This window comes from Neocloeon triangulifer, unplaced genomic scaffold (genome assembly GCF_031216515.1).
Source record: "Neocloeon triangulifer isolate White Clay Creek 2 clone unplaced genomic scaffold, ASM3121651v1 ptg000014l, whole genome shotgun sequence".
Taxonomy (NCBI): Eukaryota; Metazoa; Arthropoda; class Insecta; order Ephemeroptera; family Baetidae; genus Neocloeon; species Neocloeon triangulifer.
In genome coordinates, this window is record NW_026775556.1 from 25,408,426 (window position 1) to 25,434,973 (window position 26,548).

The 26,548-nt window shown below is 38.8% G+C and overlaps 1 protein-coding gene across 5 annotated transcripts; it reads right to left on the reverse strand.

Annotated features, from left to right (window-relative positions):
- Positions 1-107: 107 nt before the first annotated feature.
- Positions 108-26,511, reverse strand: LOC132200228 (phosphofurin acidic cluster sorting protein 2). Of its 5 annotated transcripts, none has more exons than XM_059625538.1 (18): positions 26,244-26,511; positions 9,674-9,761; positions 7,495-7,584; positions 7,054-7,182; positions 6,266-6,431; positions 5,432-5,667; positions 5,274-5,373; positions 4,954-5,217; positions 4,080-4,252; positions 3,890-4,030; positions 3,630-3,835; positions 3,156-3,310; positions 2,880-3,093; positions 2,775-2,817; positions 2,525-2,724; positions 1,950-2,182; positions 1,773-1,892; positions 108-1,720 (listed from the first exon to the last, which is right to left on the reverse strand). In XM_059625538.1, exons 1-18 carry the CDS (start codon positions 26,348-26,350, stop codon positions 1,599-1,601), a joined length of 2,787 nt encoding a protein of 928 aa, XP_059481521.1. In that variant the 5' UTR covers positions 26,351-26,511; the 3' UTR covers positions 108-1,598. The 5 variants fall into 5 exon arrangements, with proteins under 5 accessions (XP_059481521.1, XP_059481524.1, XP_059481520.1 ...); XM_059625541.1 differs by having other exon boundaries at positions 5,432-5,577; positions 26,244-26,510; XM_059625537.1 differs by lacking the exon at positions 26,244-26,511 and adding an exon at positions 11,945-12,101.
- Between the last annotated feature and the right edge of the window lie 37 nt (positions 26,512-26,548).

Sequence of the window (26,548 nt, forward strand, 5' to 3'; positions counted from 1 at the left end):
TAATGAAATAAAATTACTATCATTGATTGTTTGGATACATTATTTATATATCTCTTTATTTACAAATTTTGTTGCTTTGTGATGACTCTGGTTTTCCTCATTCTTTATTTATTTCGGCACGTGTTTTTTGTTCACGTTTTTTTTCCATCTCAAATATCCTGTTTCTAGTAATGCGCGCTGATTATACAAATACAGTATATAATAAAAATGACTTAGGCATTCTTTTACTTACACAACTACGACGTTTTACTTACGATGATTGTTAACTCTATCAACTACATATTATTCCATCTCTTGAAAATTGTCTACACATTTGGGCGCCAAATGAACAAGCACGAAGAGAACGTTTTCCAAACACACTGCGCGCGGAGTAAGACATTGATGACATCGTCACAACACCAGTTACATTTTGTTTAAATTTTTTGTATTACACTTCCTGCCATCAAGTACGAAGAGAGAACAACAGCGAAGTTGGATAGAAGTTACAGAGAGTTTGAATATGTCTTGTTAACTTGTCAATCTCTCTCGCACGGCCCAACGTGCTTCTTTTCTCTACATATTAAAATTTTGGTTATTGCCATCCCAGATATGTGTTCGAATCGAGCTTAAGACCAACTGAATCAGAATTTATATAAATGAGCGTGTCAGTTTTTTTTCTTTTTAAATTTGAAAATTAACTAATTTGGCCACTGAAGATAAAGCAGATTTGTATGGCCAGTCGGAAAATATCGTTAAAAATGGGAGACGGAAAATGCGATTATCATTCAAAGTCTGAACTGTGAACAGTATCGGCTCGCACTCATCCTAACTTTAGTTTGTATATCAATGATATTGATTTTTTACCAAGCTTGAGTAGTCTTACAAGTTTTCCTTCTACGAAGACTAAAAGAGGAAACCAAGCACAGATTTGACCTTGATGCTGCTCAATTTGGCCTCTCAATTTGAACTTTGAACGTTACACAAAGAAATGTCAATCTGGGATAAAAGCAAATTATAATCTACACGCTATGATTATACAATAGAAACTTATTCTACAGAAGTATTTGACAGATAAATCAAGAGCTTTCTATGCAATAACACACTTGAGTATTTCAAATTCAGCTATGAGCAGACGACTCTGGGTAAAAAATAAAATAAATTCATAATAGCCCTGGCGTATTGTCATAATATCTACATTTACAAATTGCTGCTCTCTTTGTTTGTTTGTAAATTGTCACGCTACGGATATATTCCCTACGAAAAACGCCAACGCGGTGTGGTAGTGCTTTCCCTGTTACTCCATGCAAGATTGTCCTTGAATTACATTTTTTCACACACACTCTTTGGTCTTATGTAAATAATAAAAGATTCTGACTCAAAATCCTACATTTTTTTTCTTGCCTCTTTAACAGTCAAAACTGCAGCAGGTACTTAATCAATTTAAATAACCCCTTCTCTTCTTTGCAATTTCAACTCTGAACATCACAGCATAAAAAATGGAGATTAACAACAGCAATAAAATTCTCATCTATTTTGGCACAAGAGACAAATTTGTGCTCCTTCTGTGTTATCCATTTCATCTCACTCGCCCTCCTATGTTTTTGTTTGTAATTAGGCACTCAACCGGAAATAGGCTCTGGTACGTTAAAGAGTGCAACCGGGAAATGCTTGATGTGTGTTTGCCACTGAGCAGACAACTGGAAGAACTTGACTCCGTTCCATTCCATGCCATCAATGAAAACTGTAAAATCAATAAATTTATACAAAACTTGATTTACGTTTTAGAATCGTACCTTTGAGAGGAACATTGTGCGCCTTGGCTGAGCAAATCAGTCTGGTGACACCCTCGATGACTTGATTCTTTGCGTCAGATTCCTTTTCCTTCTCCTTTTTCTTTCCTAATCTCATCACAGCTATAAAAGAAAACTCGATTTTGAAGATCTGCGATTGATTTGAGAAAAGAAACTCACTTTTCTTTTTGCTCTCTTTGGTTGTGTAAGTCAGAGTGAAGAGATTGTTCGGAATCAGTCCACTGCCAGGCAACCGGCACACTTGCAAAGCGCGGAAGCTTGTCTTGAGGGTGCTTTTGACGCTCTCGAACTTATTCTTGGCCTGGTCTCCCTTTGCAGCCGCAGCAGAGTTGGCTACGGTTGGGTGCTGCCAGTAGTCGATCTGCAGCTCCATTGGCTCAGCGTTCGTCAAACTAAAAGTAATTTTGCATAAATTAAAATGGAATAATTCAATGCAAGAACGTGTTAATTAATTATGAAATTAAAAAAAGTTTATCAATGTTTGTGAAGAGAAAACTGTTCATATTGTTTAAAAGTCTGAATAGACCAATTTTCACTGTCAGTCCAGCATTATTTTTAGTCTTATATTGTCCCATGTGATAAAAGTGAACTTAATAAAAATCAATTTCCACCGGTTTTACTAACGTGACATTTCTTTTTTTATACATTTTTTACTAGTCACGTTATATTATTTACTGAATTATTTAAAATGTTTATATCTTTCCGTTTTAATTTTAATAAAAAAAAAATGTTACCTGGCAGATTGAATGTAGGACGTATTGACGTTGGGTGATGAGGGTGGTGTGGTTCTCTCCTTCCTTTCTGAAGGCATCCCTGAAGGGGACATGAGAGTGCCCGAAGGTGGTGAGCCTGAGGCCATCAGCACTGGTAACGACTCATCCATATCCAATGATAGAGACGTATGTCCGTTTTCTTGCGAGCCCAGACGTGTTTCCTGCAATTACTGAGTAAATAAGGTGGTTTTGCACAAAATTATAATCTCACATTGATAAATGGAATGAATATCTGGCACGACTCCTCATCAGAACTGAAATCGGAATGTATGCAATTGTTAATAAAGAAAAACTAGAAAAGCAGCGATTTTGTCACCTTCGTTCCTTATAGGTCACCATGGCTTCAGCAACAGGCAAAGCCACATAAGAGTTTGCAGCAACAAGGTAGCGCTGGATTCGGTTCATTGCCTCCTGGCATTCAATTTTCGAATCCAACCGCTCCGTCAACTCCTTCCAAGACTCCCCAGAGAATGAGGCGGCGTACATTGAGTCGAGACTTGACAGGTACCGCGCCAGAAAGCTGTTGTTGCCTGGAAGAGTAGATTTAAATTATTAGTATTATTACGTTGACAAAGATTCAGCTAAGAATTACCAAGGGGCACAATGAGGAACCTGAAGTGGTTTTGCCAGTCAAGAGGTTTTGACGACAGCAGCTCCACGTACTGTCGCATTATGGTGCTGACTAGGCTGTCAGATCCCATGATGAGCACTTTGACGGGCAATGGAGGTTTGGCACTACTGTTGCAGCTGTGAGGGAATATTTAATTAAAATAAATAAAACAGGTAGACAAAAATTTTAAATTTTAAATAGAATTATGTTTAAATAAATAAATTAATAAAACTAATTTATAATTTTATACAACCATAAAGAAAATACTATTTATTTATTTATAAATAAAAAAAACTATAAAAAACTTTTTACATGACAATTTCATGGTTATGCAATGATTAAACAAGCCCCCTTAGAAAAAAATAATAATTATTAACTGTTGAAAATTTTAAAAAATCTTAAATGATTCAAAATCAGTGCTTTTGATGCAAGTTGAAAAATGGAAGTTAAATTTACAATTTTTGAAGTTTGCTGATGAGACAGTTCATGGCGGCTCGAACGTCTGCCGTTCCAGACACGCTCAACACCCTCTGTTGTCTCTCGACTAGACGGGCAGCGAGATTTGCTGCGCCTTCAGGGACTAGTATCACATGATCAGGCAGGATGGCTTCGTCAAGCGGCATCAGTCGTGACAGCTGCTCCATCAAGGATTTTCGTGGTTGCTTTGGTGACAGGTTAGAATATTTGTTTATAATGAACTGAACGATTGGACTTACAGAGTTTTCATTGTGAAGAGGCCCGCCGAGAAGTTCTGGTGCAGAAATTGGCGTCCTCGGCACATCAGACTTCTTTGCCTTTGTGCCGGACGTGGTCCTGTCTCGTGCAAACAGCCGCGTCCTCCTGTCTCGATCTCCGTCCTAGATTATCAGTTTAGACTTGCTTGTGAAGAGAATTGAATTGTATTGCCTTTAGCTCTTTCGGAGCTTTTTCCAAGCTCTCCGACTGGGCCAGGGGAGCATGGGGTGGCGAAGATGCCATCGGTGGAGGGTCACTGTGCTCGTGGTCAGTCCAATTTTCAGGGTGCGAGTCCGAGTCTGCTTTCTTTGAACTCTCATCACTTTGTCTGTCAGATCCCCTCTCTGAAATAAAAAGATTTATTAGCTACAGTGGCAGTTTAGCTTATGAGATGGGATAAATTTAACTGAAAGCCACACACAAACTATTGAATGGATTTACACAGCACGTTGTCGTGAACACCAAAACAGAAAAATGTGCAGTTTCGGAGATCTACTCTGGCAATACCCACATTTATATTTTTCAACTGACCTTTTGAATTTAGGTTTTTTCATAAATATTTGCATTTTGTACAGAAGAGTAGAAGGTATAGACGGTATTAAGTTCTATCCATTTTTCTTTTTTAGCTCATACAGCAAATCAGTGATTGTTTAAACACAGAAAACACACAAACACCACTTAAAAGTACAGAGTTTGTGGGCGACATCAAACTAGACCGAACAAATATTATATACAAATTTAACGGCCAGTCAAGTTTACAGAGATAGCCACGCTCTGGTCCAATCAGTTGTCAATTAAATATTCAGAGTAAGTAAAATAAAGAAGAGAAAATTCAAACGGGACGCTTTTAAATAAAATCAGATCTTGACTGAGGGAAAACCATGCCAGAAAGAGAGATATCAGACCGGACTCCGGCAAAACTTTGATCTGTGTCCATGCTGACTATCGGGCCTACTACTCGGAGGGGACGCGTCCTCCTCGTCATGCTTTGGAAACAGAGTCAGAGAAAACCGTCTAAAGATATTCGGGGTTGAAAGCGACGCACCCCTGAACAGAGCTTTTGGTGCTGTGTTGCCAGGTGCTTGGTTTGGTGGTGGCGGTGGAGGCTTCTTGAAATTGCAAGAGGGGCTCTCACCAGCAATGGGCAGCACGTCGGGCTGCGCCAACGAGCGGCTGCTCGAGAAGAACGGTCGCAGCGACGGCTTCGGAGTGGACGAGATGCTCATCGTGTCCATCTCGGGGCCAGAGTCGCTCAGCTCCTCCAACTCGTCAAAGAGATCCGCAATGTCAGTGGGGTCCATGTCACCACCTGCAGGATACATATATGATCATCATCTCGTGAAAGTCCATTATTTGATTACTGACCTGAGAGCTTTTGCTCGATTTCTTCAGGGTCATTGTCCAGGTCTTCACTGATCCTGAACCTTTTGAGAAGGGAGATGAATTTCTGCTTCAGGTTCCGTTGCTAAAATTTGATTAAGTTAAAACTTGAAATTCTCAAAAAGGGGCTTGATTTTCATTACCCTGGCAGTGGAATTCTTTGCTCTGCTGGTCTTCCTGGGTCTGCGGGGCGCCAGCGAAGAGTCGTCCAGCATGGGTTCCGAGTCCGAGTTCTCCTCGTTACTGCTGAAGTCCTCGTCGTCGTCAGAAAAGTCTGCAGCCGCTCGATCTGTGGGCGAAAGGGGGGTACCGCGCGGAAGGCGGAGATGGGAAGCGGTTAGTCGGCGGAGAGACAAAAGGAGGGGCGCCAGCTGGGCGTCTGTGCCATGCGGCGGCGTTCAAATCGATCGTTTTTTGATTAGAGAGACATGCATGAACATTAGTGGCGAGAAAAAGGACCACAATTAGCAGACGTGAACGTAGCAGAGGGTGCGCCGAAAACCAAAGGATGTGTAAGTGAGGACAAGGATGTGGAGAACAGAGAAAGAATAGAAAGTAGAATAACAACAACTAATTAGGTATGGTAGGTGAACACAACAGGGCCTGTCTCCTAGCAAAGCCAATCTACTCGTCTTTCCGGGGTGGATTAGAAAGAAGACTTCAGTTTTTACGTTATTTTAACTGCAAAAGCAGGAAAGCAGCGTACATTAAAATTGAAAGCAAATTTTTTTATGCCCATTTGACAGCAACTGCAAGCAAGAAGCAGGAAAGCACGATTTTGCACAGCACATTTGATTTTCAAAAAAAAGTTGTATTGTCTTCGACTTAAGTTCAAAGGGGGGTTGGGCGGTGATTGGCATTGCTAAACAACGAAAATTGGTTATCCGATTCAGAAACCAAGAGTGTGTTTGCGACAAGGACAGGAGCCACCTTTGTGATGCATGTCACTGAAAATGAGTTTTGCTCCGAATAAGCACCTGAGGTGTCTGCCATGGCGACCCTTTTGTGTCGCACGCCCGGTTCGTCCTGATCCACGGGAGTACTGCTGATGTTCAGCACGGACAAGCGAGCGACGACGTCTCTTTTCTCCTTGCTCTCGCCATTGTACAACTCAAGGTCGACATCCATCGTCCTTTGGAGCGCCTGAAAAATAATATTTGATAACTAAAAATTTAAACAAAGACGTCATACAAATTGACATTAGAGTTCAAATCAACTCAAGCACAACATGAAGAATTGTGATGCCCCAAAAACATCAATAATTAAAAATTTATTTGGAAAAGAAATTAAATTTTGTAGTGGAATTTCACGATCGAGGGTTGATTCATGGTGATTTGAATTTAAAGTCAGCGTTTTTGTTTATTTTTTAACAAAAAGAGCAGGATATTGTTTTTCTTGAACAATAAACAACTCACAAAACCCATTAAGGAAAAGCTGACTTTAAATTCAAATTACAAAAAAAAAAAAAAAAATTGGAACTACGTCAAAATACAATTTAACCATTTTCTTTTTAATTCCGTCCTAGAATATTTCATTATATTTGAAACATTATTTTGCAGTGAAAAAGAAGATAAACATCTCCGTGCGTAATTCAATATGTGAGCATAAATCATGACGGTTGCGATTATGTCTGGGTCGTGACATAAGCGGTGTCACTTTAACCTTTGCTGTCACTTTGTGGAAGCTGCTAGGCTTCAGATTGAATTTCATTTGTGAATCTAACTCGATTTCATTTGAATCGAGCTGACAAGTTAAAAGGTCGGACCTGCGAGAGGTTGATGGTGCCCTCGGCGAGCGTTTTGAAGCCCAAAATCGTCCGGTTCTTGTATCTCTTGCGCCGCTGCAGCATGATGAGCAGTTGATTGGCCTCGTCCCTCTTGATGAAGTGCGGGTACTGTAAATTGGACACGATTAGCACCAATTAAACACATGTGAAAAAGCAGATGGTGGCGACGAAAGAAAGAATTCGCCAATTGAAAGCAATCGTGAGGAATTCCGATCTGACAGAATTAATTTAATGGGCCGTTCTGGCGCGGCTGTGGAAATATAAATAATGTGTCAAAGAAGAAGGAAAACATAATTTGGCGCCAAAATCAGGTCACGTTTTGGGGGTGCCGTATAAATCGCGGTTCGGCCGCTCTGTTTGGCACGCGGCCACGGAAGTAAACAAAGCGCGCCGAAGCTTGACTTGCGATGATTCATTCACCTGCAAGGAGAAGTTGAGATCCAGCTCCGTGTCCAGGAGTCCTCCCGGCGGCAGGAGCAGCTCGTTGGAGCGCAGGGTGCGTTTTGAGCTCTGCAACAAAAAAGATGCTTAGTTTCGCTCCACAGTTTACAAAAACGACAAATAAACAAAACGCCTCCGCATTAAGAAAACTCGCGTTCTCTTTGGCGTGCGCCGAGACCAACGTCGTCGGCGATAATCGCATTTCAGGTCGTCGCGTTTCACGATTAGCGAACGAGAGCTAATGATGCGAGTGACAGTCTCGGCTTCCGTCCTTGTATAATGGGTTTTCCATCTAACGCTTCTTTTCCTCTCAAAATGCAATTGATAGTGAATTAATAAACTCCAACGATAATTTAGGTTTGTAAAAAAAATATAATTCTTCTATCCTTTTGATTTAAGTTTTAATAAAAATAGGAAGTGCTTCTTGCAAAATAATTTTAAAATTTATATTTTTCTCATTATTATTGCATGTTTTGTAACTTGATTGTTATTCGTCCTATGCTAATCGAATGATGGCGCACTAAGGAAATAAATAAATGTGCACTCTTCTCTTGTTAACTGAATTGAAACTAAGCCAATTGAAGGTTCATAATATACATGATTATAGAGCGCAGTTTGCACGCTCGACAGAGCAGAGCGAGTTGTGAATAAATGCGGCCGACGCTGAGTGAGAAAATAAAACACTTGCACGTGTTGATCCACTGCAAGTGCAAAACCGATCGAACGACGCCAAATTATGAACGCCGTGTCATCGGCCGCTCGTTATTTGGTTTTTGACCTCGATGCCTCCGTCGATCGGAGATCATTAGAAATCGCCGCGGCGCTGCGCGTTTCTTCGGTGCGTGAAACACTTTCCGTATCATGAAAGCGAGTCGGCCTGGGAAGGATGATGCGTCTGCTTTTTGTTTCGGGCACGTCGATCCCTTTTCTTGTCAGCCGCGTGAAATTGGTTTCCCTGCGCGCCCGATTGTTACAACGAGACGGACTAGATTTCACACCTTGCGTTGCTCTTTGGTTCGCTGACCTTATGAATAACTGCAGCGGAGAACAAAATAATTAAAAAATATTAATTAACAAAATTATCGTTTTATTCTGTAAAATAGCGTGTAATATTTTGAAGCACATGCTGATTGAACATGGAAAAATTTCAAAGGGAAGTGTAACCAAATATTTTTATTTTATGCTTATGTTATTTAATTACTTCAGCTGATTCTTTTTACTACTGATGCATTTCTAAATGGTTAATTAAAACAGTGAAGTAATATTTCAGATACTTCACCATGTAAGTCAATGAAAACGATGCAAAATAACGATTTTTTGTGTTAAAATGTAAAAAAAAAAATCGTGCAATTTTAAGTTTCTTGCACTCTCTCTATTTCATGGATTTTTTTCATTTTTGTCTTCTTTTGTATGCACTAAATTCCTTCTCATGTATATTTTATGCATAGAATTGTATTTCTTTTACATACCGGCCTATATATTTTTTAATTTACTTATCTGTGGATTAATTTTTTTAACCACATTGCCTGCCCAGAGTCTTTTATCGCAGTAGCACTCCATAAGTCAAATATAGGACATTAGTATATAAAATTATATAATCTCTAACTTTTCATTATTACAAAAAATTGATAGTTTGAGAAAATTGATTTATTTATAAAGGAATAAAATTAATAAATTTACTCCCTATTAATTTAAATTAGTTTATTAATTTTCATATCGTCGGCACGACCATAATTGACTAAAGGAATTTCTCTCCATGCTTTCCATCACATTCCTTATGTCACACTCCATCCTATGCGATCTGACAACGCGCAAGAAGCAATCATAGTTCTGTTATGATTTTCTCTTTTAACTTTTTCCTATTAAACAATGAAATTTCCTACGTCACATATTCAATTGTGCGCTTAAAAGGCCACCGACCACTACATCCGTGGCGCGAGGGGGCCGATAAAAAGTCGCAATGTAATGACGGACGTTGTCAAATATTCATTCAGCAGTCGCGCATTTTCGATTGGATAATATAACAAAGATTTTCCTGTTACCCCTTTTACATAAGAGCAAACAAACAAGCCAGAAGAGTCACGCGAAATCAATACTGGTGGCGTCTGCTTATGCATCAAGTAAGAAGTAGTGGTGATTTTTGATATATTCTCTTTACCTGCATCTTGACCGCGATGATGATTGAGGAGATGTCGTTGCCCAACGACTTGAGCAGCACCAGCCGAGACAGAGTCAGCGAGCACAACCTGAAACAACAAATAAACCTGTGTCATTTCTCGGAAAGCAATAAAATCTAATTTATTATTGTAGCACGCGGATCGAGCCGCTGGAAACGCCGGCCGTTGTTGCAGGAAAAAACTCGCGGATCTGTTTGTTTGCAGCACGAAAGGCGATTTATTAACTTGCGATTTACGTCGATTCAGCGATAAAATAATGAGGGCAAATCAGCCGTGTAAGTTCTTTTACAATTTATTTATAAAACAAACTTCCAACGGTTTATGGAAGAACATAGAATTCGCAGAATTTTTCCTTGAAAACCAGAATAGAAAATAATTTGAATATTTTAAAGTTTGAAACAAGTCAAAATTTTTGAACCAGTTTAGAGGCAATGAATTTTATGAAAAGTGATTGTATAACTTTTTTTATTGATTCGATTCCTTGACCGTGATTTCAATATCAATGAAAACTCCCAACAGGCAAAAGTTTAGCAACTCTTCCGCGCACGCAATCACCCTGAATCGATCGCGAATTTGCATAATATTTCGGTGCGTGTCAAAATCAGTGCGCAGGTCGTAAAATGTTATTTTGACCATGTAACACACACACAAAGGTCAAAGACGACGGATTCGCAAACTTCGGAGAGGCTTAATCACATTTTGGCGATGGTGGATCAGTTCGAACTTGAAAAGACGAAATCTTGTGAATGCAGACGAGATCGCAAGTTTGGGTTGCAAAGAGTTTTGCTTTTAAGCAGATTAGATTGGCAAAACTTGTGGAAATTTACTTTATAGAAAGGAAAAGACCTTCCTAGAATTTTATGTGAAGAGCGTCTCAGATAATTACGAGGGTGGTAAATAATCAAATGAAGGTGCAGTTTAAAAAGGCACGCTTGCATCTTTTAACAGAGTCGTAAATATTCTCAATGAAGAGGCTGCGGGCGTGCAATAATTTAAAGGCTTCACGCGGAGTGCTTCTCGTTGTTTGAAAAGGTCGAGCAGCCGCAGAAAAAGTAAAACAAACATCTGGACGTGAATTTATTGCTTCTCATTTCGGGCCGTTAAATTGGAGAAATATGGCCTAATTGTGGGGCACACGAAGGCGTCGCTACTTGTTATTCACCTCTTAACTCACGAACCGCTGCAATTTTTTGGGACAATCTTCCTTGTGGCGCATCATGAGGGGACGGGAAAACCAAAATCTATATATTTACTTTGTACTTTCAATTTAAAATTATTTAAAAAGCATAAATATATCACCAGTATTTTAAAAGAATTTAAAAAAAATCAAATTTGAAAGTTTTCAGACAAAATTAATTAAAAACATTAAAATATCAAATATATTTGGTCGAATTTCCTGATCGAGGGTTGATTCATGGAGATTTGAATTTAAAATCAGCTTTTCCTCAATGGGATTAAATTTTTGAGTTGCTTATTGTTTAAGAAAAAAAAGCAATATCCTGCTCTACATGTTTCGGCTGCAGCCATAATTCATGAGCTGTGAAATCATTTTGACAAGAATTAGAACAAAAATCAATCTTTCAAAAATAATTTTCTTTCAAATTAACCAATTTTAATGACAAAATGTTCAAAGGTTACATTTTCACACAAAACAATTACTAACACAAAATTTGACAATATATGACTTAATTAAGTTATGAAAAATTAAGCTTTCGTTTGAAATAATTTTTTAATTTAAATCTTATAAATTTTTCCAGCTGCTTATAGATTTTGATCTGGTGAAGCAATAACTATTTAAATTTGGAAATATAGCAATTATAATAAATAAATTTTTCCCCTAAGCTTGAATTGAAATAGTTTTCCAGTTTGCCATGAAGCTCGTTGATGACGTCCTACTCGTCTGCATATGAATCGATTTTCACACAAGAGTCTTATTGATTGTTCGAGAAATACGTATTGTACAAGAGATTAAAGACGAAGCACTCGTGGGATTTCCCACCTGTCACTGAGTTTTCCTGAAAACTTCGCAGTTTGCTCTTGGAAATGTTTGAAATTCGCAATTGAAGCAAACTGGGTCCAAATAATTTATATTAGGGCCGAGACACATTTCGCAAGTCCCACTGACCGAATTTGCGCGGCGACCAAAACATGATTATTTCGGAGAACGGAGGCGACAAAACAGGCAGCGTCCGATCGATATACGCGGCGGCGGCCCTGGGCTGCTTTTTATTCTTTTATTACTCGGTGTGTACCTGTGGTAGGACTCGTCGATTTCGGCGCCGTTTCTGTGCGAGGGCGACCAGCGCTGCTGGCTGAAGCCGCGCAGACGGGGCAGTTTCAGGGTCGGACTGTGCAGGGCCGGCGCGGCGGCGGCCATGGTTCTTGCGGCGGCCACGCTGCTTTCCACCACCCGACTGCTGAGGCAGGCGAGGGTGCAGTGAGCGGTCGGGGGCGACGTCACGCCGCTACCCCCGCCGGCGCACCCCCACCTCACGAAACCATTTCAAGATTTCGGACTTTTCGCCGATTCCGTCCGTGTGCAGTGTGTGTTGTTGCCCGCTATCGATTGCAGGCAGAGGGTGTACGTGACTCACCCTCGCAGACGAGCACCCCGCCGGTGCTGCACGGGCTTTCCGCCCATTTCTCTCCGAGTGCACGTCTGGCCGCCGCAAAAGTAGTAGTTCCCTGGCCCCGCATTAGCATAACACACCAAGTTTTTGCCTCTCCCACGCATGCCGACATCCCCCAGGGGTGCAGCCGGTGTTTGTCCAAAAATTCCTCCATTCTGTTGCTTCATCTGCGCGGTTTCGAAAATAGCGATGGAGAAATCCAAGAAAGGAAACAGATTGCAAGAAAATAAAACTTTATAACCATTTCGGACCTGCGCTCCACAAGTTGCAAACTTTCGGAGAAAATTCAAATAAAAGAATTTCATTCTTCAAATAGTTGTTAGTGTGCGTTTTTTTCTAATTAGTATAGATTCCGGTAGATTCGTTGCTTTGTTTACCCTAATTTTCCGGGTTTTGATTGAATTTTTGAACCATATTAAAAATTTATTTCTCAAATCAAAGTTAAAATTTTGGTTTGTAATCTTTAAAGCCAAGTTGTTATCACAGTTTCAGTAAAACCACATAAAAACCTCTAAAAAAATTACTTTATTAACTTTTCTGAATTTTTTTATATGATTCTGACAAAACCCAAACATGTTGAAAAGAAATTTAATAACTTTTATTGTTATAAGAAAATTTAGAAGAAAATAATGCAACATTCAATTTTAATTGGAATAGCAAAATTAAGCAAATCCACATCATGGATTTTGCGCACATGATTGAATTTAAATGAAGAGACGATTTTCAATTTCATTTAACGACTTGCACTGCGTTCCTAGCTTTTCTCCAACAGTCGCTCTTTATATTCTCAAGTGCCGTGTCCGTTTGCTCAGACGTTATTGAAGATTGCAATCAAAATTGGCAATATCAAGCGTTTGTTCCTTGTCGAGAGAGTTGGAACTAAGATAATTGATTTTCGCCGAAATCAAATTCGTTCGTTACTCGCAGCCGCCTCCTTGCGAATCTAATTAGCGGAAAACTGCGCCGCGCACACTGAAGAATTCGGCAGATAGAAAAGCGGGAGCTGCTGCTGCTGCGCACGGGAAACTTTTTGCAACGAACAAAGTCGACGGCGCTGAGTGAAAAAAAAATGAAGCGCGCGGATATAATTAATGAAGTTTTCAATAAGTTCTCGCTAACAAGTTTAAAAATAAAACGAGAGTGTTCGGGATAAAGTTTTGCGTGTTATCAAAACACGGCTCCTTGAGAAAAGTTTGTTTTGATGAGCAGCTTATATATCAAATGAGGCGGTGTTGATTTATTTCGGAAAAAGTAATTAATTTCGTAGGAACGCTGCGGATTTTTAAGCTAAAATCCGCACTCGCATGACAAAGTGAATTGCGTGAGAGGGCAAAAGTGTCAGATGGAATGGAACTCGTCGCAAATTAAATCATAAATCACGGCGGCGGAATGCTAATCACCAGCGTCAAAATACTTTTTTTGTTTCGCTGCGGATGAAATTTAACTTTCACACGCGTCGCATGCCGGTGTTAAATAAATAAATGGCCCGGTGCTATTTCGGGAGCTGACCTTTTAAATTTAAAGGGTGGCACTCCAGGAATAGCAAAAGAGAATAAAGAGTGCTTATCGCGGGTCACGAGATCCACCGCGGCAACGCCGAATCAATTACTACGATCCGGTCGGCAGTGACGTCATCGCCTCTGACGTGATTCATTTCGAAAATTGAAGTTTGCATGTTGCGCCACGGCGGGTATAATGACAGGGCGCCCAGAATCGCGCGCGGATCAAATAATGGGGAGAGACGACGACAATTCCAGCTTGATGATAATTAGAGTGCAGCGCCTGTGCAAACGAAATGCGACCCACATCTTGCAAATTATAATGAGCACCCCGGCAGCGTTGACACAAGGAGGAAAGTGGAAAATCCATCTAGAACTTTCTGCGCGGCCAAAAACGTTGAAAACAATTTGTTCTCTCAAATAAATGTTTTCAACAATTGTATGTAAACAATGTGATGGAGACAAATAAACAATGATAAAAATTTATTAATAAAAAATCTGCTTTTGAGTATCACAATAAATTATTATGATACTCAAAAGCAGATTTTCTTCAACAGATTAGTTTAAGTGCTGAACAGTTTATAAACTTTGTAATCAAATTTTTAAGCAGCAATGCCAAAAGTTTCAGTCTTTTGTTCTTTGGACAAGTGTGAGAGTCATGGCGGCGTGCCAGAGATTAAAGTGTGTATTTCCTTTTGGAATTTCATACCCTCTAAATAAGTGTTTTGATATAATTGTGGCAATTAATTTTCCTTTTGAGCAAAAACCTTTGATTTTCTCCACAACAGCCATTGAAAATGAACGAGATTAATTACCACGCGAAACGCAAACAGAGCGAGAGGCACTTTGCGCGACTTCAAAGTGGCACTCGGCGGCCGTTTGTTTGTCATCCGAGAGAGAGAGAGAGCAATATTTCGCGTCGCGCCGCAGATTGGCTGGAAAAGCAGCGAGCTGGATTTTTGGCGCTTCTCGAGCAAGTGTCAAGTGGCACCTCGAGCAAACACGTCGGCCGCCCTTTGTGCGCGAGAAAGAAACGTGTGAGAGGCAATCGACTCTGCCGGCCCGAAAAACGCACCCCGGCCGCGGGCGCCACAGGAGATGACAATCTGCACAGGTGTGTTGGCGCCGCACGCAACCGTCTTAAAATAAAAAGCTCTCTGTGGCTTTGGCAAATAATGCTCGCTCCTTAATGCGATTGTGCGGTTGTTTTATTTTTGGACGCTCCACACACCCACAATGAGTTCTTTTAATTTTAATTTCAAGGACAAACAACTAATTGAGAACTCTTTTCGTTCAAATATATTAGGTCGACTATGAATCTTTGCAAATTATTAATCATTTCAAATTTAAGGAGTGACGACTCGTCACTTGGGCTTTTTCCTCGTTGTGAATAAAAAAATTTTTATTTAAAAAGAGGACGGCTCTACCAGTTTCGGTCACGGTCTGTGACCCTTTATCATGAGCAAGAAAAATACAAAAAATCAAAAATTGAAAGAAAAAATTTTTAACATTAAAATTAATTAAAATCTTAAAACTTACAAATTTAACCAAAACTGGTAGAGCCATTTTTGTTACTGAATATTTTTTGCTTTTTGATATTTTTAAGCTAATTTGTTTTTAATTAAACAAGAAACTGAAAATTGGAGCAGAAAAAGTCAGCTTGCGTTAATCATGAAATTTTAACACGTCCATTTTTCAACTGTTTAAGTCTTTTAAAGCTTAAAACCACGGAAATTCCTGTTGACAAAAAAACGTTTCCTACAAATTGAGTTGATAATATTACCGCAATTAACTTTGAAACTTTTTTAATCCTAGCTCTGATAAGAAAGGGTAAATCAATGTTCCGCCAGAGCAGCGCCGGCCGGTCGGTCGGCTGGCAAGTGCAAGTCTCACTTACTCCAACTCAAGTGTCAGACCGCTTAATTAAGCATCGCACCAGCGCAGCTCTCCTTTTTCATATCATAATTACCGAGTGCACACTTGACTTGCTCATGCTTTTCAAAACGTTTGCTTTGTCCCCGCAGCACTTTCGCGTTGATCAACTTGGCGACGACGAAATAAAAAGAAAAACGAGTGGCAAGAAAAATTTGATGTCACCGCAGCCGAGTGGTTGCGGTGCCGCGCGTTGATTCGCTCATTAGCCTATTTTCCAAAATTGATTTCCTCCGCTTCGCCGAGTCAACCAGATCATTGCAATTTTTCACTTCGTGTTAGAAAAAAAGCAGAAATGGATGGGAGGATGACGCGGGACGTCGTATGCAAGTGATTGATTACGAAGAGAGAAAGTGTGATGAGCTTTATGGAAATGGATTCGGCAGCAGGCCTTTCTTTGCAAGCAATTTCTTTCAACAACGAAACACAATCCAGGCTAAAAGAAATAACTGCAACTACTTGTTTTCTCTAAGTGATATATTTAATTTTCATATTTATCCAGCAATTAAAATTTATGAGGAAGGCAGGCAGAAATTTTCACCCTCCTTCCCCTGAATAATAAAAGCAAACCATTTTCCATTTTTATATCCCCGACGAGAAAAGACTTTTTTTCACACATTTCAATTTTGTTAGTTTTGATGAATTTGCTTGGAAATTTTATTCTCAAAATGAAATTAATTCCAATATTATATAATAAAAACTAGAAAGAAAAATATTGTCATTTACTTCTTAAATATAATTTGAAAGTTTTAAATTTTTTTTAAATATAATTTAAATTTATTAAATAATGTCATCTTATTTCATTTCAACAACTCATGAATTAGGGTTGCAACCCGCAACTGAAACTAGGTAGAGCAGGGATTTGCAGAAACAATTAAGTGGCTCATCTTCACCGAGGAAGCCCGATTTTATTTCATCAAAATAAAAGAGAAAAAATAAATAAAAATAAAATAGCGCTATTTTAATTGATAAAAAACGAAATTTTCAAAGCTTGTGGCAATTTAATTCATTCAATAATTTAAATAAGATGAATCCAAAACAAATTTTACATGTTGAAACTAAAGCTCAAAGAAGTATGATCAATATTTTGCTAATGTTTCTGCAAAAACCGGGAAGAATTTGCTAGTCAGAAGAAGTTTCAAATCAAACACGGAGTGTTAAAGAAGAAAATTAATTACAAAAGTTTCCTATTTCTTGAATACAATAAAAACAAGAAACTCAAAACTCATTCAACTTTATGGAGGAAACTCTGTGCAAGAATTTACATTGCAGATTTTGAGTTCCTATTTTGTTTGAACAGTTTTCTCGTTTCGTGTTGAGGCGAGGTTGACGCAGCTTATTAGCAATAAACAGGCAGTTTTCTCGCTTGCGAACAAATAAAGGAATGCTGCGGCTCGAATTCTCCCACGGCCCACGCAAACACCGCCTCTCTTGCTCCGTGTGGACGAAATCGAGTTTTATTTCTTGATGTCGCGCGAGTTGCGCAATTTCTTATGGTAATTCTTTTCTGCGCGTATAAAAAGCGCAGCTGCTTTTCATTCTCACGCGTACGCAATCAATTAGTTAATTAGCTCGCGAGAGTGCGTAATTGAACACGTGGCTGATGAGCAGCGAGGATACTCGTTCTTTTCTCCTTGCCGGGCTGCAAATTGAATTACGTAGCCGCGCCTTTTCCGAACGCGCCGACAGACTGCGCTTGGCTATATGGCTTTTGTTTTCGCGCATTGCTCAGGCTTTTGCTGCTTCCGATAGGAGAAATCGGAAGTGATTATGCACCGACGAGTTTGGAATCCATAAGTGCGGTGAATTTGAGTCGAAAGCTTTAAAGTTCGAATGACGCACGAAGAGTGAAAAGTAATGAAATTACAATGAAGTTGATTAAATTTCAAACCATAAAAGTTCCCACGTTTGTTTTCTAGTTTCATTGTGGGAGTAAAAATAAATCAAGGTGTTTTCCGATTAGAGCCACAATTGGATTTTATACACATTAATTTAAAAAAAAAAAATATAAATTGATTAAATTTGAAACAAAGATCTTTTTAGGTCTTGCAAATAAATAAATAATAAATTAATACAAAATTTGCGTATTAACGACAAAAATAAGTGATGAAAAGAAAAACAAAGTGAAACGAGGGTATTAACTGCGACGGATGGGGTCTTTTTTTATCTCGGAAAAGTTTTAGCAAAATCGTTGTTGGAGCCGTTTTGACCCACATTTCTTTTCAAATAAATGGTTGTCAACAAAGGAATGTAACAATTTGGACAAATAAACAACAGTAATAACTTTGTTCAGTGCATTGTAATTGCTAATTGATAATTTTTTTAAAATTAATTGATGAAAGCCAAAGATTAAAAAAAAAGTATGGCAATGTTATTTCTTATCTCGCATTTTTGTCAAGTTCTAGTTTTAAATACTTGAATGGGATCAGTTGTAAGGTAATAAAACAATTAAAGTTATTCTTGATAATAATCAAACAAAATAAGTTCAATGGTCTCGAGTGTACGACTTATTCGTTTCAGTGCAATCAAAAACGTAATTGCTCTTTAATTCTAGACGAAGCGAATTGGAGCAGCAGCGCAACGTCAATTTCACTTTTCTCGTCACACGAAGTGTCGAAGGCGCTGAAAGAAATCTGGCGATTGGACGAAGATAAGTCGGCGCGCATACGTGTGTACTCACTTTAATTAGGCGGTTGGTGCAGCAGCCGGCGCGTTGTTCCTAACAAGAAGACGACCGAGACCTACATTTCGAAAGTGTTTACCGCAGCGCAAATAATACGGCAACAATAAAAAGCAGCATTATATCATTTTTTTTTTATCTCTTTCTCTGGTAATTAATCGCGTGGCTGCAGCCGTTTGGACGAGTCGCGACTTTTCCCTTTTCGAATCGGCCAAAAAGCGGCAGATGCCACCAGAGATACAAACGGGTCTGGTATTGATTTTGCCAGCAGCGAGCGAGCGGGTGGATGTGCGCCGCGCCGAGCACCGCGACCGCGCCCTCAATGAACGTCTGCTTTATTATTCACCCCGGTTGGTGCCCATTCATGAGTCTCAGTCGCATCTCCGAGTGTTCGCTTCGTCCGGCGTTATCAGCTCGTTTGGTCGCCGACCGGTCGCGTGCTTTTCGAGAAGGAATTTAGTAGAGAAAAAAAAGAACGCGACGAAAATAATAAATATAAAAGTTTTCAATAAAAAAGACCAGACACACTTTATTTTCCTTTCGTCTGCTGAGAAGAAACTTCTTCTTCTTCTCTTTTGATGCAAACGGACGGCCGAAGGAAAAGAAGTTTGTTTGTCACCGCGAGAAAAACCCCGGAGGCTATAAAAATTTCTGATTTATGACTTTTGCACTTTTGGCTCGCACGCGAATTCGCCGTGTTGCTTGAAAATTTTTCCACATTGCTTTTCTCTCGCTCTTATCGCGAATGCAAAAATTAGGTCACTGGCAGCAAAGGAAACGTACACTCACAGATCATCGTACATGAATGTTTATATAAGTTTCCCGGCGGCGGTGATTCACCTCCGCTTGGTTTGGGTGCATTTTTATTGCTCAGCCAAGAGATAAGAACCTCGGTAACTGAAGCAGGCGTATGCAATCAAAAATCGGTGTAATAATCTGGTTCTTATCGATATAAGCGCCGGGGGTATAATTAACTTTTGATATGGACGCAGGATTCAATAGAAAAAAGTGAAAAAAACCAACTGAAAAAAAGATAAAAATTTAATTTGTTTGGAGAAATTGACACTCAAGGAGATGATGAAGAACTCGGACTTTTTCCTCGTTGTATATAAAATTGTTTTTATTGACAAAACGGCTCTACCAGTTTCGGTCACGGTCTGCGACTCTATTTCACGAGCAAGAAAATTAGTCATTTAGTCAGCAAGAAGCGTGTTTTGCTCATGAAATAAGTTGTTAAGTACTTTAATTTTTTAGCTTTTTAATAATTTTTTAAAATTGTAGTTTTTTCAAATTCTAATTTTTTGAAATTTTTCTTGTTCATGAAATGGGGTCGCAGACGGTGACCGAAACTGGTAGAGCAATTTATTTTTGAATAAAAACAAATTTTTAAAAGGAAAAGTCTCCGATCTCTTCATTTCCATAAAAATTTAACTCATGATATTCCTCCATATTTCTCTACTTGAAAACTTGTACATACTTTTTATTAAATTATGTAACGTCTTCATTAGATTTTGATAACTTATATAACTCTGTTTCTAAAGGAAAACCGACCAACACTCTTACCATAAAAGTGGTTTTATATCATATTTATTTATGAAATTAGCAAGGGCTTCCTAGATTCTCGGTCAATGTAAACCTTTATCGAGTTTTCACCTTATGTTTTAAAAGGATGAGGCCAACGATGATATTTTTTTGCAGCAAATAAAAATTCTAGTTCGATGTAATTCAGAGCAAACTGTATTAATTTAAAAATACCAGTTAATTAGATTGAAATTTAATTTTACACAAAAGAAGTTTTAAATTATAATTTTTAAAAAAATCCGGTCCTTGTTCAACAGGCTAGTTTCCTTTGGAGCTTTTTAAAGACTTTTACTTTTCAAGAATGCACAAACAACCTCTTCACATCCTTTATAGTTTTGCAAAAAAAAAAAAAAAAACAATCGGTTTTATTAGTTTTTTTCTAGTCTGTTTCTTGCTTCCTCATCCCTAACTTATTTTTGGCGGCCAGCATAGTTTGGCATCAAATCAAAAACGCCTTCGGGCGCTGCACAAGCGAATTTCCCGCCGGTCGGGCCAGGTGCAAAGTCGGACTGGGGGGACGAAACTCGATCCTCGTTCTCGGTGACACAATGGAAATGAGAGAAAAAATATTGCGTCCCCGAACGGGACCGAGCACCCCTTGGTGCGGCGCCGCAGGTACAGGCCACGGCAAAAGAGTTGAATCGGGAAAATTAATACATACACCGCAGCAGCATCGTTTGTTTGGAGATGCGCGCGACAAGGTCACCCTGATACATCGCCAGACGCGGTGGAAACGCTCGAACGAGAGCTTTTTGCATGTATTTCCTTCTCCGCGTGTTTTGATTGCCCTGAGAGGATTGAGAAAGCGCGCGCGCGGCTCCTTATCAGTTTGGTCTGAAATTATTTCTGCGTCGCACAAGCCGCCGTGAAGAGCAAAAGGCGAATTGCGCGGCGAAAAATGCAAAACTGCTTCCTTCCTCGTTCAGCTCAATTGGTACGCAAGCAGAGTTGTTGTTGGCACATCATCATTATTATAATATTATATTTTTAAATTGCAAATAAACTGCCAATGAATAAATTAATTCTTCTACTTTTTTCTATACTTATTTAGCTTCAATTTCATTATTTATAATACATTATTGTCCTTCAGCAAATAATAAATTTAAGTAAGGATTGAATTGTATTTTGAAATTATATTATTAAAAAAAAAATAATAATAATAGACTTGTATGAAGTGGAAAATATATAATTATTTAAAAAAAATTATCTTTGTTTTAAATACGGAGAATCCAGCATAAATGATGAATTTAAATAAAGTAGAATCCCAAAAAATAACAAGTAAAATAGAATATGATTTATTTTATTTTACAAGAGTATGTATTGGCCTGATCCTAAAAACAATTGTAAGAAGTTTAAAAGCCAACGTAAGATCCTATAAGTGAAATTAAAAATTATTTAATTATTATCACATTTTTATTGAATTATTGTCAAAATTAAAACTTTTTTTCAATGGCGAAAAAGAGTGCAATAAAGCTCAAGGAACAACTCTGAGAAGCTTAATGAAAAGGATTTATTAAAAAAAAAAATATTCACTATATTAATAATATTTTGCGGAAATTTATGCAATTTATTCACCTGTATTTTTTCTTACGTCCCAATACAACAAATATGAATTTCATCATAATGTTTTTATTTCTTTTTTTTTATTTCAATATTTGCGGCAAGACACTTTGTCCCATTTCCTAATCATGCTAGAATCAACTCCCCTAATGGTCTCGCAAGCAATTTTCGTCCCAGTTGAAATAACGTGGTCGGAATCTTTGCCCGATCTCTTTTTACAACTCCCTGATAAAATTTATTGCCGCGCACGCAGCCGCGAGTAAAAAGAACCGGGGTGCGAGATTAACGGCGGGGCGAGCAGAAAATATAAAACGCACGCACGCCGTTTATGTGGGCGGGCGAAAAGCGAAATCAATTCAAAGCGTGCAATATTTGCCCGGCGGATTAGGCGTGGATTCCACGAACCGAGCCGCCGCCGGATTAACAACGGAAAGAGCTGCAGATTGTTATTATTGACGCGGGGGATGAAAATCATCTTGTTATTGCGCGCCGATGCTCTCGGGCGTTCCGCGAATTCGCTGCAGAGAGACGCGCGCAGGGCGCCGAGCGAAAAGTGGCACAAAAAATAAATTCGATGTACTGCACGTAGAACGGCGCCGGCCGGCATTCCAGGAATGACAAATAATAATGGGGACACAGAGTGCGCTCTTTGCTTTGGGCGAAAGTATAAAAACGGAACGAACGGTCGAATAAAAGCTCTGCAGTGAATTATTTCGACTCTGGCTTGATTTCGTTTATATTTGTTTTATTATAATTATTGTCAATCGTTGGTTGCATTTTTTGATTTAACGAAATAAAATCATTTTGATTAATTAGAAAATATTGTCCAACTTATTATTTTTGGATTAATCAAAATTTTATTTTGCAATGAAATAAAAAAATTATTATTTTTACAATTTATTGTTATAAGAAGCTTGTTAAAGTTTTTTCTGGGGAAAAATTTGGACAAAAAAAAATGTAAAATGAAAAATTTTGCCCCTTTCTGGTCACTCTTTGACTATTGATATTTATTTACACAAGGGTCGTCGCCACAAGCAAGAAAAAATCAGAGCAAGTTGCTATTTACTGAGTGGAATCAGCGCAGTACATTTGTTTGATCAACGCAATATAAAGCTAAATATTGATGCTCGCGCGTTTATTTAGTTTCCATGCGTAAGAACGTTTTTTTTTTATCTCGGCTGCACAATTCTGCATCGGCTGGTCAAGTCAACACCCCGGATTGAAAGAAATAAATAGGCCGAGGGCGTGGGCGGCGATAATCGTCTCGCGCTCCCATCGAGATGCACCGCTGGCGTCTTTGGTGCTTTGTTCTGTGCTTGGCGGCGGCGGCGACCCCGCGCGACTCCTCCGCCAGCCTCCCAGTGAGTTTCCATCTCGCACTCTTTTCGAATAATCGTTTCATTTGTGTTCGCAGCCGGAAACGACGGCTCAAGCTCGGCGGTGAGACACTTTGTCTCTTTCTTTTGTTCGCTGATCAGAGAATTCTCAGATTGCCTGGCCCGCGGCCTGGGACGAGTGACATCGGTGCGGTGCCTCATTGGTTCTCGCTCGCGGCCGAACAAGTGAAAAGGTTGCGGCTGGAGAACGACAAGCTGGGCAAACGAATTTCCGACTGCGAAGTGGTATGATTAATTTGAATGAAATGCTCAATTTGGCTTTATTTGATTCTGACGAATCATTTAATTTCAGGAAATTGAAATCACCCTTGCCAATTGTCCGCAGAAAAAAAATGAAAACTGACTGCGAAAACCAGTAACATAAGTTTAAAGTAAATTTTTTGGATCATGTTTTTACAAGACTTATCTATAGCCCAAGTTATGAAATTTTGTTTAGAGATTCAGTCCAAAGTTTATACACAAATCAAATATTGACAAAATTTAAAAAAAAAATAATAATAATAAAATTGTAACGAGCTTATTTTTATAACCTATGAAAATCATGACCTTTAAACTTACATCCCGTTTTTGTTACATTTTTAATTAAATTTTTAATTGTTTGAAGAAATTGACTCGAGGAGATGAAGAGCTCGGGAATTTTCCTCTGTGTAAAAAAATTGTTTTTATTTAAAAATAAATTGCTCTACCAGTTTCGGTCACGGTCTACGACGCTATTTCATAAGCAAAAAATACAAATACTTTGCAAATTGAAAAAAACCTTTTAAAATTTAAAAAATTTGAAATTTTATTATTTTTTGCTTTTTGCTCATGAAATAGGTCGCAGACTTTGACCGAAATTAGTAGGGCCATTTTTTCTTAATAAAAACACTTAAGCAACGAGGAAAAGCCAGATCTCTCTGAATTTTATTATAAAACGCATTATTTCAGGTTTATTTGCTTCTTTAAAAATGTCCTCTACACTTATATAATATTTTATTTTATTAATAAAAAAAAAAATTCTCAATTCATTTAAACAAGCGACTGAAAAAATAACGAAAACCACTTCAATTGGTTTTGAAGCTCGCATTTTTCAATTAAATTCCAGTTTTACAGGCTTGTGGACCAAGTTGCAAATTTCACTGCTCTGAGCGGTGCAAAACCTATAATTGATTTTTCTGGTCAACTTTTGGACGCCGCAAGCCACGTACTCTTTCTTTCATTGTCTCGAGTTGATTGACTTTCTCAAACCTCAAAACACTTGAACTGTCATTCAATTTGAAATTAAAAATCAATCGCGAAAAATTATACGCTTATGTTAATTTTTAATTTTAATTTAAAAGTTAAAATTAGATTTTGTTAAAATCTCGTTTAATTTGGTTGAAAAAAGGAACTCGAGCGCGTCCTTTTGCAATTCAAAACAACCTTCATCGCATTTTATCTTCCATTATTTTTCATTCAAAAGCTGCTGATTTGGTTTGCAAAGGCTCTTTTCATCCATTGAAAACGAGATGTAAAGAGCGTGTTGCAGTTCGAGAGATGAACCGGAGGTCATTTGACGTGGTGCCGCCGAGAGAAAGGTCGCTCTCGGGGGCCAATTAAGGAAGGGCTCCCTCGTGTGAAGCGAAGCGCGCGCGAGCAAAAAACGAAAACAAGCGGGCGGGCGGGCGGCGCAGTGAGTCATTTTTCCGACCCGGTTTGGCACGCCGACAACGAAAACGCCGCTTTTTGTCCTGCTAATGACCGATTTGCTATTTCGATCCGCATTTTCATTTTGGTGCAACTCGACCTGTTGGTGCCAGAAACTGCTTCGCGACATTAAACGCCGCGCGAATTGCACCTCGCATTGTTTTCAAAATTGCACGTGATGTAATTTTTATCCTTGACAAGTTGCTCATTAAATTCAACCTTTCCATAAAAATCCAACTGATGGAGTTACGAAAATGATTATGATAAAAGTTGTATAAAATTTATCTAAAAAAATTGACACCAACGAGATAAAAAAGACGACCAGTTCATTTAGTTGACGCAAAAGGGTCAAGGACTTTGATCTTTGACACAAATTTATCTAATCTCAAACGGGAAACGTATCGGTATTTTAATATTTTAATTGAATAAAATTGATAAGAGAATAATTATTAAAATATAAATTTTTGAATTTTGTGGTAAATTCACGATCGAAGAGTTTGAATTGAAAATCGGCTTTTCTTCGATAGATTTTGCAAGTTGTTTATTGTTTAGTAAAAAACAATATCCTGCTCTACATGTTTCGGCTGACCTGTGAAATTATTTTAACAAGAATTAGTGCAAAAAACAGTTTTAAAAAAATATTTTTTTTTGCAATTAACACTTTTTTATTCAAAGGTTACATCTTTACACAAAAATTGACAATTGAATTCAAGAAATGTTTTATCAAATTAATTTTTATAAAACTAAATTCAACTGTCACATTTTGCGTTAAAAATTGGTTTTGTGTAAAAATGAAACCTCTAAACAATTTTTTCATGAAAAAATGACCATTTGAAAATTTTTTAATTGATTTTTGTACGAATTCTTGTCAAAATGACTTCACAGCTCAAGAATTATGGCTGCAGACCGCAGCCTAATATTTATTTTTCTTAAACAATAAAAAATAGCCAAAATAAATCGCCAAAATTAAAAAAAAAAAACTGAAATAAGAAAAAAAATGTCCCATTACATTATTAAGCAAGAAAAAAACGCAAAGAGCGAGACACTTGGCGAGTCAATGACTGGAACATGTCCAAATTTTCCAGGTTGTTAGCAGCTCTCAATTACCTGACGATAAACTCGCCTGAGACCCACATTAGCTTGAAAAATCAGCGAATTCCCACTTCCCTCGTTTCTTTGTCCTTTGTCGGCGGGTGTGGGAATTTGCACTTGGCTGAGCAGAGGAAATGCAAAATTCTTTTTACACAAAGGCTTGGGAACTTTTCTATCCTCCACACCCCTTTGACGTTCAGAACAATGGACAATTAATTACACAAAAAAATCCACCTTCAAGACTTAAATTATTTTTTGATCCTGTCTGCGAATGTATCTGATCTACCTGGCGAATTTGTTATCTTCGTTTTTTCCGCATCACGTGCCTCGGCAGTCAAAACAAAGCTCAAAAACACACTTGATGCACGCGACGGACGAAATGAATCACGCGAATTTCGTCCGAAAAAGTGCGAATTTCAGATCCGAATTGCAAAAACGCGATCGCAGCCAGCAGGGATTCAAAGGAATTCCGCAATCGGCGGCGCTAAGGTCACGGTCAATATCAACCTACGTACCTTGGAACGCAGTTGGACGGTGTCCGGTCCACTTCCCAGGTGGCGAACAGTTTCATGGGCAGGGGCCTCGAGCCCGGTGGAGGCGGTTTGCCCACCTTCTCCGCCATCGCCGTGTTTGTTTACCTCAGCAGGCTCATCAACGCGGCCGGCCACCGAAGCCCGACGTCGACATTTGAGTGCTCAAAACGCGATTCGACTGCAAACTGGTGGAAACCCAGCGACCGAGCGCGAGCGAACCCTAGCCCAGCAGCAGCGCAAATCACGAATTATTGTTTTCGACCGCGCCCCTCCTGCCCTACGACCAC